We start from the raw sequence: 18,579 nt of genomic DNA on the forward strand, positions 1-18,579 counted from the left end.
GCAGAAAGTTATAAGTACAGATAATTTTACCATTTTGGAAAACCCTTCTATGAATGTCACAAAAAAAAAGGGGCTCTTATTCCCTTCCTTGTCGAACCAAGTACTGAAAATCGAAGTGTACAGCAAGATCAAAGGCTTGTGAACAAACAGAAAGTGAATCACTTGCATGTGTTGCTTGTTTGCTCATCTGGAGGTGGGTAGGGGTTTTTGTTTGTTTGTACCTCTGCTTATTTAACCAGGTAGTTGGGAAATTTCTTGCCTTTTTTCCTTTGACTCTGTCTTAATAAGTACCATAATGTAAGCAGGAGTGGACGTGGAGTAGAGACTGCTTTTATGTCCCCTCCAGCAAGAAGAGGGGAGAAGTGAGGTAGGTGATGGTCACCAAGATTTAGAGGCTCCTGAGGGGAGAGAAGACCATGCTGAAGTAGAGAGAGGAGCTGGGAATGGCATAGGGAATGAATAAGCTGCACATCACTAAAGTTGTCATAGGCAAAAAGGCGTTGAATAACCTGTTAAAAATAAATCAGCACCAAAAAGGAAGGAATCCAGACAGTGTGTGTTATCCTGTGGATCTATCGTACCACCAGGCGTAATAACAAGAAAACACCGTTAGCAGCTCATAGGTTTTTTTCCTTTTGTTTTTAACTTGAGCTATAACACCACCTGACAAGCTGTTTGTTCTCTGCATTAGAAAACTGCAGGTTGTAGAACGGAGAAGGAAGGTTCTCTTGGGACTGGTCTTTGAAGAAGGCAAACACGCAGTGGAGTTTGCAGAGGAGAAGGTCGTAAGGGTGGGATATGTTAACTGAGAATGAAAACGAATAAGAACAGGTTGTAAGGATGAGTTGTTCTGTGTGACTCTAGGCCTTATTTAAAGTAAACTATCGAAACCTTGCTCTGAAGACAGAATTCTTAATGTCCTCCTAGGCTTTTCCATGGTGCTCATCTCTGTAGTGTCTGAGTGCTTGGCAAACATTAACTAATTTATATTCACAACACCCCGTTGTAAAGTCAGGGAGCTGAGGCTTAGAGAGAGAAGGATCAAAATTGGCCACTAATGTAGGGTGCCCAATTTGAGGTGCCTAGGCCCTGTTTTATCAGAGGACTTAGCGGTATCTAGCACTTTATACATTCAAAGCACAGCTCCCCTTGACTTCAGCTGTGAGTGCTCAGCACTTCTGCTGATCAGTTAAGGACTCGTGAAATGAGGAACAAGCATTTAGAGACTGCCTGTGGAAAGTTTGGCTTAAGTGACTTGAGTAGCATCACACAGGAACTGTGTGGCAGAGGCAGGGATAGAAAACAATTCTCCAGGGCAGCGTTCCTGCAGCCCTCTACCTCATTCACTACACATCTCCCCCTTCTCCCTGTTTCCCCCAAGCTCAACCTCTTTTGCTCCATCCCCTCCAAACTGTCCTCTTCCAAATCCTGTGTCTTCCCCAGCCTTGGCTCCTTATCGCCATCCCATTCTCCTCACTGAGCCAGTCCCCTCCTCAGGCTTCTCATCCTCCTCCCAGTCTCCTTGCCCAGCCAGTGCCATTTCCTTGTCTATTCTCTCTCCTGCCCCAGCCTCACTCATTTCCCCTCCAGCCCTGTGTCTCCCCCTACCCCCGCTCCCAATCCCAGTTCCCCTCACAGACTTCACATCCAATCCCAGCTCCATCCAAATCCCCCTTCCAATCCCAGTCTCTTTGCCCAGCCATCCCAATTCTCCACCCCCCACCCACATACATGGTGGCTCCTCATCTGATTTATTTCCCCCTCACCCCCACTGGTTTCCTGTCCTTGTCCAGCAGTCCCATCTCCACACACACCCCAGTACCCAGTCTGGTCTCAATGTCTTCTCCCTCCTCCCCCATTTTCCTCACCAGATCCCAGTCTCTATCCTCGCTCAAGTTCAATCACAGTTTTTATTCACCCGCCACCTCCAGTCCCAGTCTCACCAGGTTCCTTTTCCCACTCTACTCCTTTCCCTCTCCCTGGTCCAGCTTTTGTCCCCACTGCATTCAGATCAAGCACCTTTCTCCTCCAGGCTTATTTCAGGTGCCCAGCCTCGCCCTAGCCCACAGCAGCTGGGAACAACAATTACGGGGAAAATCTGGCTTTGCCGCTGTAGCCCTGGGCTGGAGCATGCTCATTTGCTTTGTGGGGGTCACACAAGCGCACAGTCCGGTCAAATGTAGGTCAAGATTGGTCAGAGAAGATGGAATATTCAGGGATTTTAGCTGCTGAACTCTGAGAAGTCTGTATCAAGCATGTAAAAACCGTGGTTTTTCAAAGGCTTAAAACTTGGCCAAATTTGGGCATATTTTCACAAGAGCAGCAAAGGCACATTCCTGCTGCAAGGGCCACCCTCTGCCAAATTCAAGGCTCTACTCCAAAGCTTCCCAAAGAAAAGGCTGCCAGAATTTTCAGCATTGTTTTGCCATGTATTTTTCCCCAGCCTCATTCTCAGAAGCAACTGAACCATTTTGGCTGAAACTTCCCAAAAATTCAGCCTCAGGCAGACACCCCAGGGTAGAAAATTTCAGTTTGAGTGGTTAAAGTTTGGCAAAATGATAAGCAACTGAAAATGGGGTGGGAAGCATCAGGCAAGCTTAATTGGCAGAGCTATCAGACCCACCTGTAATAAAACTTTAAACTGATTTGGAATCACATGGTTCCTGTGAAAACACTCATCCTCCCTGTTGCCATCCTCCCTGAACTTTGTTACACTCACTGGTTGCCTCTTGTCTTGCAAGCTCTTTGGGGCAGATGATGTGGTGGTGTCATCATCTGTCCTTTCCCCTCACCTTTGTGTGCCTCCTATACTGCCTAGATTTCTTTACATCGGTCAGTTAGGACCCTCGCTCTAATATATAGTCCACAGAAAGTTGCCTGAATTATCCTAAATTCAGTGGGTTGTCTGAAATTCTTCTTCATTCTTGATTCACACATCAAGTACTCTTTGTGCTCATTTGAACCGCCTTCCAGATAAAGCAGTGTGTGCTATTTGTAACCAAATCTTTAAATCACTATCGTATAGTGGGTCCCTTTTTCCATAATGTACGACCTGCTTCATCTGAGAAGTTCTGACTCTGCAGGTGTGCAGAGTGGTGTCCTGTTTGGTTTTGTTTGTTGTTGTTTAAGAGGTTAGGATCCAGAAGCATTAGAAGGAATTGGCTCATTGTGAGAATGAAATTGTCAGTAATACCGCTTTACAGGTTTGGGAGAATTTCACAGCTGTATTCAAAATATTTTCAGTCCATGGTCTGGGTGGTGTTTCTGTCTATCAAGTATTCCATGTAAATTAATTCTGGAAAAGTTCATTTTAGGATATTGTTCTCAATCCAGCTGAGTTCCTGTTGTCCTGCAGGAAAACTCTGATGACTCCCAGAACACTGGGTGGGAAATACAAACGTACTTGGCATACAGTGGTTGTCCTGTGATCTCTGATCCAAGTTTCTGGTAGATTTGAAAAGGGTTTAGATTGCAGATAATCTGGGTGGTGTTTACCTGTGTGTCTCACGGGTCCATTTATTTTTCGATGATTGGCTTTAAATTCAATGTTATCTTCATTGAGCATTTTTCCAATATTTTATTTTTAGCAAGCCAGTCTTTTGGGGGCAATACATTCCAATGACAGTAGATGAGAAAAGATCTTTGGCTGCTGCTCATACTAACTTGTAGTCTTTGGTAAAGATTGGTTGTTAGTATCCATTTAACAGCTGATTTGTCATCTCTTGGGGAAACTATCCTGCACTTGAAAATGAATGAATTTGCTAGTACCAGTTCTGAAACCCTAGTGGTGTCTAGACAGATAGATAATGTGAATAAGTCTGTAGCATCCCTTGCAACTCTTTTTGTCTTCAGTTTGCCTCGATTTAAAAGGGTGGCCTAATGCAGCCTTCCAAAACGGTCAGGAAAATTTAACAGCCCAAGCAAAGAATCTGCTCGCGTACCTGCAGTAATATAATGAATGTCATAAAAAAGAATATTTTCCTTGCCTTCTGGATTAGTAGGGTGTTACAAGAAGCTTTAGAAGTGCTCATGCAGAGACCTGGAACTAGGAGACACAGTCTGCTTATCTACAGTCATTTCAGCTTCCCTGTTAATAAAACTATTTCAGTGTCATGCTGGAAAAAAAAGACCAAGAAATGGACATTAATGCTGCTTTCCTTTTTAATACCACTGCATCAGGAGGTCAAGTGTGTATCCAGCAGGCCATGTTAGTCTGCTTGCCTGTGAATAGAAGAGAGTTAAAGTAGCACATTGTCCTTTTATGCTGTAGCAATCTCAGTAATGTTTGTCACCTCCATTTTTTTAATTGTAGATGATGAATCTGTGATACTTGTTTTTCCTTTGGAAATATCAGAGTGGACATTTTTTTTAAAACACACTTGAGTGCTTTACACAAAGAGCCACTATTTGTGTATTGTATCAGAGGGATAGCCGTGTAAGTCTGGATCTGTAAAAGCAGCAAAGAATCCTGTGGCACCTTATAGACTAACAGACGTTTTGGAGCATGAGCTTTCATGGGTGAATACCCACTTCTTCAGATGCATGTGAAGAAGTGGGTATTCACCCACGAAAGCTCATGCTCCAAAACGTCTGTTAGTCTATAAGGTGCCACAGGATTCTTTGCTGCTATTTGTGTATTGTTAATAAAACTGATTGCATTAGGTTTAGGGTGGCATTTCATTAGGCTTATATCAGGTTGCACCTTTCAGTGCTTTGCCATGTTTATGTGGAAACAGGTTTAGCCCATCTTCCTCGACAGAAATTTTCCTTTAGGTCTAGTGCACGACTCTAACATTTGAGCCATAATTGGTGTGTTTCAGGTTCCTTTTCAGAATACCAAATTTCCTATTCACGTACATATTGATGTGTTGGTATCGATAGGAGTAGAGAAGACTTGAAGGATGCCTGGAACCGCAGTTTGGTGGGCTAACACATAGGTCTATGTAGTACTGAATGAGGCAATCCATGAAGCATTTTGGGGGGTACACAGAAGTCTTCATTAGTGCATGCGGCGGCATCTGCCTGTCTGTTTTATAGTATAGTGCCCATCACCATAGTATCTAAGAGCTTCCCACATAAAATAGGTGTGTACGCCATGGTCCCTAGTAGACTTCATGAATCCTTTTGCTGTTCTTTCATCATGGCAAGGAGGCTGTTTTGGGGATATACATGAGTGTGGTTCATAAGGTGCAAAGCTGAGTTTGGGGAGTCTTGGAGGGGCTGCTGGAGCATCCGGTATGTGGTTGTGGTGAATCCCTGGGTCCTCAGGACAGACAGACTCCCAAGGAGGTCACTAGTTCCAAGTCACAGCCAGGGTTTGTCCAGGGGAGTGCTGTCCCTGCTACTGGACAGGTTGTGTGCATTTCTCTTATTTTTTGGCACATCTGTGCAATCTCCTTGGAGCACCCCAGAATGGGTAACAGCAGTGAGCAAAACCCAGTGGGGCCAGAGGTTGGGATTTCACCTGCTGTGGAATACCACTGTCATCAGGAGACTTCTACAGGCAGATGATGCTCATTGTAGAGGCTTGGATGTGATCCTCAATGTGATCTGGCAGGCTTAAGGACAACTTCGGGCTCATCTTCCAGGGGACACGGAGGAGCCTGCACTGTCACTAATATGCCTGTGCCACCATGAGTAATCAGTGAAGGTATCATTCACCTAACACACGATTGTGGCACTTGCTGAAAGTGTATTGGACTAGCCTGACTAAAAGACGTGTATTTAACACCCGTCTTTGGGACACGTGAGGGCAAGAAAGGAGTGTGTGTGTGTGGGAGGGGCTTTGTGGACTTCTCTGTTTTGGAGAAATTGAGATTTGCTGTGGGTGATTTAATGAGGATGTTGATGGTGCAGCCGTTACTAGAAACTCAAGAAAGCATCCAGTATAACTGAAGTGCAGCCTGCTACTGATGTGTGGATGGCTTATTAAAAACACATTGTCACCATTTGCAGGCTGCTTGAGTCCTCCTCTGTAGTGGGTCTGCGTATGCTTTCCAAGAGATGGCTGATTTAGCAAAGGTGGCCATCTCCGTGGCATTCTAACAGTGCTCCGCAGATACCCCCCCACCCCCAGTTCTCCTGCCAAGTGACCAGACTTACTCCCAAAGAGTTTCACATTCTGCCAGCAAGTGGTGACTCTTCGTTTTCAGATTCCCTGCCCTTTATACTGGGAAAGAAAGCAGGGGGGGTTATGGTGTTTTCACTTGCGGCAGGTGTAGCGTGATGCCAAGGGCTGCTGTCTATCCCTAGGCTGCTTGGTTACCTTGGATCAGCAGTGCTAAAATATCTCTTGTAGTATTTCTTAAAATGTCTCCAGATTCAATAGTCAGGGGAGGGATAGCTCAGTAGTTTGAGCATTGGCCTGCTAAACCCAGAGTTGTGAGTTCAGTCCTTGAGGGGGCCACTTAGGGATCTGGGGCAAAATCAGTACTTGGTCCTGCTAGTGAAGGCAGGGGGCTGGACTCAATGACCTTTCAAGGTCCCTTCCAGTTCTGTGAGATAGATATATATTTATTTAGACCATAAATCCTTTGGCTCTGTCCAGCCTCCTGGGTCTTGGACCTTCATAGGCGCCTCACTTCTCAGGACATCTGCAGAAAGATGCCTGTTCTCACTCCAAGCTTAATTGTTTTCACTCTCATCTGCAGAGACCCCACCCCAACTGAATTCATTCCCCGCCTCCTGCCACTGAGGGTGGAAAGCTGGGTGTGACCCATATAAGGCAGGAGGAGGAGCTAGATAATTTTTCCAGCCGAGTCATCTCCATTAAACAAAAAGTACAAGTTGAGTTGTTCAGCATCTGCAATGGATGCTTTTGCCTACCTTAAATTACCTTCAAGTTTTGCTCGTAAAAAGTCTTGTTCCATACTGTTGTGCAGTGTAAACCTAGGCTGTTTTAAGAGATGCTGCCTTCCCCTCCAGAGTTCAGTACAGCATTTCAGAAGGACACTGGATAAAAAATGACTACACACTAGTCACACTTAGTGACGTAGCAATGGGAATCTAGGATAAAATTTTCACAAGCAGTTATCTGATTTAGAAGCCTACATCCCAGTTTCAAAATGACTTCTGAGTGGAACATAGACTCCCACTTTCAATGAAATTTTGGCTCCTAAGTCCTTAAAGGAAAATGAGACTTAGGCTTCTGAGTCACTTAGATGCTTTTGAAAATGCTCCTCTTAATAATTAGACAACTGCTCAATATTAGCAGTGTTCCTACAGAAATTCTAGGAAAGTACAAAGAATACTGAAAATAGTATCTATTTATCCAAAGCGAAATTGGCCAGTTTTCAAGGATGGCCACTCTAAACGCTTGTTTGCATCACTATGTGGGTATTGCAATGATAATTATTGTATAAATTAAGCATCTTTGTGCTAGAAGGTACGAATAAATATACTATTCTTGTAACATAATTAAAGCATTCAGACTGAGAAATGTTTATAATTGCATCGTTCTTAAACCCAATACTGTGCATCTGGATACAAAATTAATGGACTTTTATGAAATATGAAGTTATTAAAACACAGCAAATGCAATTAATCATCTGATTATCTTCTAATATTTTAATTATCATATTTTAATCTAATGTATATGTTTTAATCTTTGGAATTATTAATGAAAAGTTACAACATTGCTTGTAGCTAAAATAATAATATTCGTCAGCATATGTCATGCCTCACTTTAACTGTGAGTTAGCAAAGCTACATTTTTTTTCCCAAGAAATTTTCTCTTTCACAGTTGACTGTGACTTTCCAGACACTTTAAAAAAAAAAAAAAAAAAAAAAAAAAAAAAACCTGCCTAATTGATAACCAAAATTTAATCATAGTAGGATACTTTCAGTTTGCATTCAAATAAGGTATTTCTTTGTCTAAATAAGCGTCCCTTGGTTGATTATTCATGTTGTAGTTCAAAATGTTTAAAAATGAAAGACAGACTTGGATGAAATGTAGACTACTTAATACAGTGTGTATTTAATATAAAAGTCATACATTATTCATTTTTGCAATTTGAATAACTTTGAATTTAGCATCCCTGTTCTTTCTCTTTTCCTTTGATGAACAATTAATTATTAAAATATAATAATGTCAGCATATAGCACAAAAATCCTTGGAAGTGGAATTCTTCAGTAGTCCTTTAATAAAGGAATATGCCATACATGTATGTTGGTTTATGTTTACATTTGTCGAGCATTTTACAAACTCATTCATTCTAACAAAAGATTAAAGGACTCAAAAATTCAAATTGTTAATTATAACGGAAGATTTGTAAGCCATACAGTTTTAAAAAAATGTGTACACACCACATCTAATTTCCAGGCCTTTGCTATGTGCATGTCCAAATGGCCTGTTGGGGTCATAACTGTCCATTTGTACATGAAAATACCACATTTATACTAGCACTAGCTAGGCACATAGTCATGTGCCTTTTTGAAAACTATTTCTTTTTAGTTGCTTTAAAGATGTATACAGGCTGCATTTGAAAATCAGAACCTAAAATTGAACCTACAGTTTTTCCTGATGAAAATTTCATGTGTAAAATTGAGCAAATGGAATTTGAGATTGTGCGCATATATATTTGGCTGTGGGGTGGGGAGGAGAAGCACAGCAATGATTATAAATGCATGTTAGGGTCCCTTTTGAACTTTGGTCAGTGGTACATTCGACCATTTCTATTTTTCTTCTTCCATAAAGGAATAATGTTTTGGTTTAAGGGCCAGAAATGTGGCCTGCTTTTTTTTTTATTTTTGGTCACATATGTTTGCATTTATCCAATAAGGAAAAGGCAACTGTGCTCTCTTAGCATATGTGCTTTGACATGAATAGAATTATTCATATTTTTGAGAGACATTGCACACCTGATGCTATGCAGCAGAATCTAAAATGCCTACAGTGCATCACATATTTACATCTTTCATCAGCAGTACAGAAAAATATCATGATTACAGGAATGGTGCTCTGGGATATAGATATACCTTCCTTTGATGTGATCAAGGCCATTAGAAAACTATGTGGTTTAGTGAAACTGAATTCTACGGCTTTTTAATCCTGCCTTTCTGTGTTCTCATTTAGGATGTATTTCAGCAGATCTACCAATCACCTTGCAGCCAATTAAACCATGAGAAACCCCACCAGTAGGGAGAAGTGGGTAGCTCATTAGCTCTGAGACTAGATAAGGACAATTGTGGATCTGTCTTAATATGGACTTTTGTTTAAAGTCCAGAGAAGATAGAGCCATACAGAAGGAGGGAGGAAGGAATGTAGGTGCTGTCTCTGTAAAGGAGAAGTTCCATTGTTGGGATAGCCCACAGGCATAAAGCACTTATTAAGCACCTTACTGGTACCTTTTCCGTAGACATAGGGGGAGGTTCCGCCCGTTAGTCATGCAGACTGCAGGGGATACGCAAAGGAACAATAAAGAGGCTGTCTAGCCTGCAGCCGTTTCCTTCTTTTATGGTGCATTCTCCCAAATTTAAATGTTACAAAACTCTAGCTATTAATTAATCAGAATTTGTACAATATTTGTTTGGATTTCAAGATGAAGTTATGTCAGTTTTACTCCAAGCTGTGTCTGTGAAGTGTGAGAACAAGAGGTCCTGAAACAACTGATTTCCACAAAGGATAAAAATGCACCTCTTCTATATTCTTTTGAATGTTGATGAACCATGCGAGTTTTCAGCACTGCATGTCACTGACTTCAGGTCAGTTTTGACTGTGTGAATTACACATGATGAAATCTGTTTTATGTGACTATACAATAGACCTGCAAAACCCAACTGCTTGGCTACCTGCCTGTCTGCCTTTTTAGGCTCACAGAAGTTGGATAGAAAAGACGTATTAGATGATCAGTTCCAGTCTCTCATCTGTGCAGAGTACAATTTAAAAGAATATATATATTTTAAATGATACATAGAAAAATGTGATTACAGTAGAAACTTCCTCATTAATTCTTGCTCTAAATGTTGGGAGACCAATTGAAATCAGAGAAGCTTGCAGTTTAGCAAGTGTCTGTGACGGGGACAATGTGTCCAGCGCCGTGTTCTGTAATTTTGGCCTGCCGGGAAACAGTGTCTCATGCTGGCCCCACCTTTGATGCACTACCAGGACTGTTCATACATTCTCCTCCAAAGGAAAGTGGTGGTAGGATAGGCTGTCTGGTCGGAGTTCTGATGGGCCTGCAGGAATGAAATGGAAGCTGACCGATTGACTACGGAGATGCCTGGTTTCATCAGGACAGGAAAGGCTTTCAGAAAGGCTGACATCATTCCTTTCCTTTTCCATGGACAGTAAGAGAGAGAACCACACCTGAATGTACTCCTGTAACTGGAAGTCAGTGACGCTATATTTGCATTGAGGAGATGTCTCCAGCCTTTCCTGCCTGGAAGAAAAGACAGAGGAAGTGGAATTGCCATATGCAATGTTCCTTAACAACAGGGCTGCCCAGCAGCTCTGCTTACTTACCTTGCATTGAGTCAAGCCACATTAAGAGAGACTATTTTAAGAGTAGGGCAGCATTTCCAGAGGCTCTCTCTATGATAATGATTCTGCAGACTTACCCATTGCTTCCTCTTCATTCCCAGAGCCCCAGCAGTTCCACAGAAACACTGGATGGGCAATCTGGCTCTGGCTTCCCATTCTCAGCCGCACTGTGTAGTTTAACTATCCCTATTTCAGGGTTGCAGCTACTGTTTGATGTGGGACCAATACTTTGTGGTGCTCTCTGACTGGTCAATAGAGAGGATGATGTCACATGTGCTGGCTCCACCCCACAATAGAGTTTTCTGGGTCTGCACTTTTATGGACTACTAAGCTGAAGAGCAATTTAATGGGGTTCTACTGTCCTGCTATGCTGAAAACCATGTAATATTATTTCCTGTGTTATACCCACTATATTAAACGATAATGTTTGGCCCAAGATCGATGAACATTTCAGGTGTCCTTTTCACAAATAACTCTTAAAGAAGCTTTCTGACATGGTTTTATATTTTATAACTATGATCAAATACATTGTAACCGATGCATATTTTAAAGCCACCCATCAACATGGTATCTGTTTTAAAGTAATGTAAAAGATGTATAATTTTATTTGTTGTTCTTTCCTACAGAGAAAGAGACCTTTCTGGATCCCTTTGTGCTGAGAGACCTTCTGCCAACATCACTAGGAAGTTATTATCGCTATACAGGTTCTCTGACAACTCCACCATGTAGCGAGATTGTGGAATGGATAGTTTTTCGCAGGCCTGTTTCTATTTCTTATCACCAGGTGAGCTTGTGCCATCAGTAATGGTTCTATCTTGATTTGCCCTCTGCTACTCAAAAACTGATGTTTTAATTTAGAGGACGAGAACAAAAAAAAATCTGTTGACAAAAGAAGGAAATATTTGAGGTTTTTTTAATATATATTGTTTCTGAACATGAGCAATCAGACTTTAGGAGATAATACAACATGAAACCCGATTTCCTTCTAATGATTTAGCTAGTACTGGTTATTTTAAGATAAAGTTAAGCTATCATCTGAATATTTACATAGAATCCTTTTTTCTTCTTTTAAATTGAAGATTTGTTTTGAAAGTAAAATAAGTAACTTTATATTGACACGTATTTAGTACTTTGAAGTAATTACACTAGGAAAGAAATGTTACCATTAATTTGCCATCTTTAACTGTTGCTACAGCATAGTGAAGCTGCCATTATGTGCTTATCCAAATCTTTAAAGTTAGCACATAGCATCTCTTATTGTAGATTGAGGCAATGACTGGAACTTGTGTTGCAAGGAATCCCACGATAACAAATGAATATATGCAGTCAAGTGTTTAACTATTAAAAACATTTTGACATTTTAAAACCATTGTTTTTAGAAAGAGTTCCTGTTAAAGTCAGATTCTTCTTTAATGTTCTTGTTTTGCTTCAATTGTTGAAAACAGAGCTGTTGTAAAATAAGCTATTCTGATAAAAGTTAGTGAAGTATCTAACTACAAGTGAATGTAAATGTGTCTGTATACACATTCCATAAGCAAATGTTAAAATTATCTAATACACAGTTTAAGGAATGAGTGTCTATACATCTGGGTATAATCCTTAAATTAATTATCCAAAAGTACGAAGTTTGGTTTAAAAGTCATAAAATAAATACAGTACATAATCTGCAATATCTCAAATTAAGGTTAATAAATTTAACGATGCACTTTAATTATTAGCATCCAAATATTCAGGTACGTCACTCTTAAATCTTAGTCATTAATCACTACGGCCTGGTTTACACTGGGGTGGGAGGATCGATCTAAGATATGCAACTTCAGCTACGAGAATAGTGTAGCATAGCAAAATTGATGTATCTTAGATCAATTTAGAATCACTTACTTCGTGTCCTTGCGGCACAGGATCGACTACCACCACTCCCCCATCGACTTCGCTTCTGCCTCTTACTGAGCTGGAGTTCAGCAGTTGACGGGAGAGTGATCGAGGATCGATTTATCGCGTCTACACTACATGCGATAAATCAATCCCCAGTAGATCGATCGTTACCTGCCAATCTGGCGGGTAGTGTAGATGTAGCCTAAGAGTAGCTTGTGGAAAGCAAATATAAGAGTGTAGATGATACCTACTAGAGGGTTGCACAGCTGTATGTATGGTGGCATAGATAAAATAGTATAACTTGTGTGTGTAGACAAGCTTCCATGTTGGTTTAACAGGCAATGTGGAATGATAGTGTTATTTCCCCCTGCAGCATAAGACGGATATAGACTTAGAGATGTAGTTTCCAACCTGGCCAATACTGTAATTATGATGTGTTCCTTTTATAGAAGCAGCACAGTGTAATCCATTCTCTTAGTTTAACTTTATCACAAACCATAGGAAACCAGTCTGTAATCCCATATGGGAAAAGTGATATCATTTAAGCTCTGCTGAAGTTCCAATAAAATCCTTCCAAGGTATCTTTCTGGAAAACTGACAGTTTTGAAACCAGTCCATTTGTGGAGGCTTCTCTCTTTTAGTCTTCATGCTCCATCACTGTCATCTCGCCTTATAATTAGACAACAAAACAGCACAAGGCCTGCCACCCCGCAAATGCATTGTAAAGCTAAGTGCATTCAGTGACCCAAAGCGTAACATTCTCTCTCACAATGCACACCAAGTATTTTATTGTGATTAGAATGGGTTCAGTATTTTGAATTGCCATTTATATATCCATCACTTAGAAAACTCTGCACATCAGGTTTTTAATAGTTTGTAATTACATGACTTTGAGTTTTAGATCACTTTCCTCCTTACCTAGAATGGTGCCTTAAGAGCTTTTTATTTCATTTTAACTGGCGCTCTCGCTCCCTTGAAGGGCATGAATTTGACTTCCTCTGTTCTGCCAGCAGTGATGGATCAATTAATAGCTAATTTGTGTTACATAATATTTTTGTAATAAATCATTTCAACTTTGGTTTTATACATCAGCATGTAAAAAGGAAAGTTAAAATTGCATTTGAAACGGCAGCAGTTCAAATGCAGTTATGCCTCCCCAAGGTAGCTTGCCAGAAGAAAATAGTTGAAAAGTTTTTTTAAAGGATTTAAAAAGTCAGGTTAATGTCATGGAAGTAGAAAGGTCAAGACTTAACTTAGAGTGAGCAGTTGGTACGTAAATTCTTGATCCTGCATAGACCTTATGCACCAGCTTAACTTTGTACACTTGCAAGTAGTCCCACCGAGTTCAACGAGACTGCTCCTAGCGCTTACAGCTAAGCAGGTGCAAAAGTCTTTGAAGAACCGGGGCCCAAGAGGGATTATCAGGAACCACATGTTTTCTCTCCCTTCCTTCCTCCCTCCCTAATAAGAAAAGTGTAGGGTAATAGACTCTTCACCCTTTTATCTACCTATGTGTGATGCCTCTAGCTTTCCTCATAAATGCTGGTTAGAGATTCCATGGGAGCAGGATTGGATCCTTGGAGTCTTTCTTATTGCAGTATAACAAATCGTAGTTCTTGATGTGAAATATAACCAGCCTAAGCACCTCCTTCACCCCAGATTTCATTCTGGTCTCTTCCAGTTGCCTGCATCAATGAGGGAACATTTAATTTCTTTAGCACTGTTGCTGCTAGCACTATGCCCACCACTTTAAAAAGCGTGGACTGGACAATGGCGCGCACCTTAAAAAAGAGCTGAAATGACATCACTGGGTGGAGATGACTAATGGAATTCTCTACATTCCCACATAGTAGATAACACAGGGTCAGTCAGAGCTGTGGTGTTGGACTGTTCAGTGTGTGTTACTTAACCCTCTTTGCCTCAATTTCCCCATTTGTGTAATGAGGTTAATAGTTCTGTATCCCACTGGGGAGTCGTGAGGATCACTGTTGGCATAGTCATTTCAGCTCCTCTGATCTAAAAGGCTGTGCAGGCCCAAGGTATCGTCTATGATGCGTTAATTTGAGGGCAGGTGAATTCTCCTGATACTCGGTTCCAAGTTCCCTACCTTCAAACAAAACTGCCAGACTCAGGGTTAGAGATGTATAACAAATCCCTTCCATAACCTCAGTTCGAATTTTCACTGGGGGGCTCCCAATGCGAGAATTCTAAATTTTGTCTCAAATTAGCAGGCCCAACACACCACCAAGCTCCAGCTGGGCCTCCTATTGAAACAAAATGGGCCCAATTAACTCTGTCCTACCCTACTGATCAGAAGAAATTTTACAGGTTTCAGTTGAGTTACTAGAAACCACAGGGCACGGCAGAATGAGCGGCCTGGACAGCAGCACAGGATGGGTGCTTCAATGCTGCTGATCTGTGGGGGAAATTAAATGATTTTAGTGGGTGCCCGGACTCCAGTGGGGAATTCTTGACAGGTCTGTTAAGCTTCCCTTTGATTTTTTTAGAGAGAAGCTATCAACTGAGGCTATGATGTGGTTGACAGTATAATAGTTTTTTTTCCCTGGGTCATTAGTTTGTGTCTCAGAACTGTCACATCCTTCTCTGTAGCTTTTAGTGTAAATATACGTAATGAAAAGGAGGCTGGTATCACTTTCAAACTGTGGCTTGTCATTTAGCTGTAAGAGAAACTCAAGGCCCCTCTAAAGTGTCTGGGCCAGATCCTGCTTCCACTGAAATCAAAAGCGTTGATTCCAAGGAGAGCAGGATTAGATTATTTATACTGTTCTGTACTGCTCAGTCTTCCTTACTAATTCTAGTTCTTGATCTGAATGATAAGCTTTTAATAAATGCTGTATTGACCTCAGTAACCAACTGAACAAACAACTTAACTGAATCTTTTCAATTCAGTCTGCCAGTAGTTTTTCTCTAGGAAATATTATGCTTTTTCTTAACAGAATGCACTTTTAAACTACAATTATATCTTAGGAATTAATATGTTAAGGTAAAAATAGCCTGGATCTTCATGCAGCATAGGAAACAGCAGCCTGTTCTCTTGGAGAGAATATGAACGAATTAAATGTACCAAATAACGTGCCATACAAAATAAATACCAGGAGCACGGTTAGGGTTTTCTGCCTTAGTAGTGAAGCAGCAGAGAGAAAAAGTCAGTGTGGCCCAGTGGACAGGACATTGGACAAGGGATCAGAAGATCTTGGTTCTAATCCTTGCTTACCTGCTGTTTGACCTTCGGCAAGTCACTTTGTGCCTCAGTTTCCCCATCTGTAAAATGAGGAGGATGCTATTGACCTTCCTTTGTAAAATGATTTGAAATCTATCAATGAAAACAGCAGCCTAACAGCTACATGTCAGTATAAGTAAGTAGAGGGACTATATATAGAAGAATGATTTTGTGATGTAATGAATGAGTGTACACCACATCTCAGTATAATATTAAGAAACAGGATATAAGCAAAGAGGGAGGGAGAGAGGAAGGGGCGGAGGGCTTGTTAGTGCACATATTAAATGATTGAAGACAAGGGAGTCCAAGAACAAATATTTTCTTTCCTGTGTCAGACTCAAAATCAGTCTCGGCATCGGCGCTTCCTGCCATTTTACGTTCTTATCAGCCACCCGGATTTCACCACATTGTTTTTCTAATTAATGTTCTTTTTTTCTTCCCTGCCCTGATGGCCACGTTCAGCTGGAGGCGTTCTATTCCATATTTACCACAGAACAGCAAGATCACGTTAAGTCTGTGGAGTATCTGAGGAATAACTTCCGACCGCAGCAGCGTCTGAATGACAGGGTGGTGTCCAAGTCTGCTGTGAAAGATGCTTGGAGCCAAGATGTGATGGACATCTTAGAAAATCCATTTGGCACAGAGGCTTCCAAAGGTAGATTGAGATTAACTGTATTTGTTGAATGGCAGACTTGTCTTTTTTTTTTTTTTTTTTTTTTTTTTTTTACATAGGGCTTTCAATTAACTGCCACTAGAAGTACAGGAGGTTCACTAAAGAAATGTAGCAAGACTCAGTGATACACTGTAGTTATACTTGATTATATTTGATACAGTTATGAGGCACTGAATTATACTTTTTCCCACAATGCTCACTTAGCCTGTGGAACTCATTGCCACAAGGAGGCCCAAAGCTTAGCAGGATTCAAAGAAGGGTTGGACATTTATGTTGATAAATCTGGATCTTCTAGAAAGGATTTTTAAAAATAGCCAAGAGTTTTAGAAGGGGTATAAGACCTTTAGGTTCAGGGCATAAACCAACCTTTTGGTAATGGCAGTTGGGAAGAAACTATCCTTGTGGAGAGGTTATTCCTTAACTCCTTTCTTCAGTGTTTGCTGCACCTCCCTGTGGAGCAGCAGCTGGTGTTTGCTGCTGGCGGAGATAGCTGGACACCAGTTTGGAAAAGAGCATTAAGAGCCACATGGCTGTTCCAGGCTGTCAGGCTGCTTTGCATGCACTCAGCAGAAGTGCAAGTGTGTAAATAATACTTTCAGATCTATTTCTTGTATGTTTATGTTCCATTTTTTCTATGTGATGATTTTATTAGGCAGAACTCACTGCTTAAATAATCCTAGTCAGGCACCCACCTGCCTCAATGATGGGGGAACTTGATGGGGTGAGCGGCGATAGGGGACGGTCCCAGCAGCGAGGGAGACAGATATTCGCTAAGAACACTAGGCAGCTTCTCTCCTCAGGAGTCTCTGGCACCCATTGGGGGCAGGCTGAGGAGAGCCTACTCCGAGATATGGTTATATAATGAGCCCTGTAACCGCCGCACTGGTAGTAATTAAATATCCTGATATAGGAGAATATGAGTGATAGGTGTGTAATGCCTCTCCCTGGTGTTAAAGTTCAATAAAGTTGCAGCCTGCCTCTTCAAATCCATCCATGTATCTATCCTCATTTTACTGCTTTGTCCACATCAGTTGAGTGGATTCAAATACGCACTTCCAAGGCTGGCACAGATAGCACACCTCTTGTGGCGTTCAGCTGCCACACTTGCCTTCCCAAGAGAGCTGGGTCAGAGCGGGGCTCTCAGGGCTTTATTATTCTGTGGCTGTTCGTTCACTCATAAAGAGAAGCATATAAAAGGCTGCTTTGGGACAAGGAATTTATATCAGGAGTGAGAAGAAGATATTGTCAATCAGAACAATCTAGGATGTGCTCTGGCCTGAAAGTTTAAAGCAGTGTTTTATCAGCACCATATGCCAATATTTATTCCTTCTGATATATACTGCGTGAGTATTATTTACCCAGGGCAGTAATGAACGTTAATAGTTTACATTATGTTAAAATGACTAAACTGACTAGCTTTTATTGTGAGTTTAGCTCAGGTACTTCTGGGCCAGGTGGTGTAATATTGCAGAAGGTTTTACTGCTTTGGCTGAATGCTTGAATACTCCTTGCCTCACTGGACTGTTTTAAAGATGATAAAGGAAATCGCTGAGACCCACAATTATAGCTGCATGTTACAAATACTATGCAATGGATTAGACTTGAAATTCAAAGTGTTGCCATTGATTAAAGTCCATGGAAAGATCCCCATTGACTTCTCTGTGCTAAATCCAACCCTGAGGCCCTGATTGAGCATGTGCCTAACTTTAACATGAGAGTAATTCCAGTGAACCAAATGGTACTCAAGCGTTAGGCTTAAGTGCCTTGCTGAATGAAGGCCTAAATCTGTATGGAGTCCTGTATGTAGAAACCTCTAACAATGGTGCTTTTGTATCTGCTGAGATCAGTTCAGGCGTACTGACCATCCACAGGTGTTGTGACCATGTTGGCATTTGGGGACAGGGCATTGTCAATGGAGAACCCTTGATTTTGGAACTTACATTCCCCACACTTGTCTGATGGCCCATTTTGGTGGTCTTTATGTGGGGTAGTGTCATGGGGTCCACTCTCTTCTAGTGGCACCTGCTGCTGGCCACCCTGGGAATTAGCTGTGCCAGGCTTGCCCTGCTCTTCTAGCAGCCTCTTGCCCCATGCTATCTCACCCTGTGACCCCTCTCACTCCAGGGACTGCAGCCTCCTCTTCGTGGCTTGGCCCTTCAGCCAGGTCACTAAGGTCCTTCCATTCTGAGCAATTCTAAAGCTTTCCAGACCCACTGTCTGGCTGGTGTCTCCAACGCCCGGTGCCGCTGCCCAGTGACTGGGAGGGGAACCCAGGTCCACCCTCTACACTGGCTTTTAGCCCAGTGACCC

General features: G+C 41.5%; 1 protein-coding gene across 2 annotated transcripts in view; it reads left to right on the top strand.

The window, feature by feature from the left end:
* PTPRG (protein tyrosine phosphatase receptor type G) overlaps positions 1–18,579 on the top strand; it is a 597,139-nt gene that overhangs the window by 450,228 nt on the left and 128,332 nt on the right. For both annotated transcript variants that reach the window (XM_050957273.1, XM_050957274.1), the window contains exons 7-8: positions 11,107–11,264; positions 16,059–16,251. In XM_050957273.1, the coding sequence (XP_050813230.1) occupies positions 11,107–11,264; positions 16,059–16,251 (351 nt within the window). The remainder of the gene's footprint in view (positions 1–11,106; positions 11,265–16,058; positions 16,252–18,579) is intronic.

The sequence above is a fragment of the Gopherus flavomarginatus genome, chromosome 6 (assembly GCF_025201925.1).
Source record: "Gopherus flavomarginatus isolate rGopFla2 chromosome 6, rGopFla2.mat.asm, whole genome shotgun sequence".
In the NCBI taxonomy this organism is placed as follows: domain Eukaryota; kingdom Metazoa; phylum Chordata; order Testudines; family Testudinidae; genus Gopherus; species Gopherus flavomarginatus.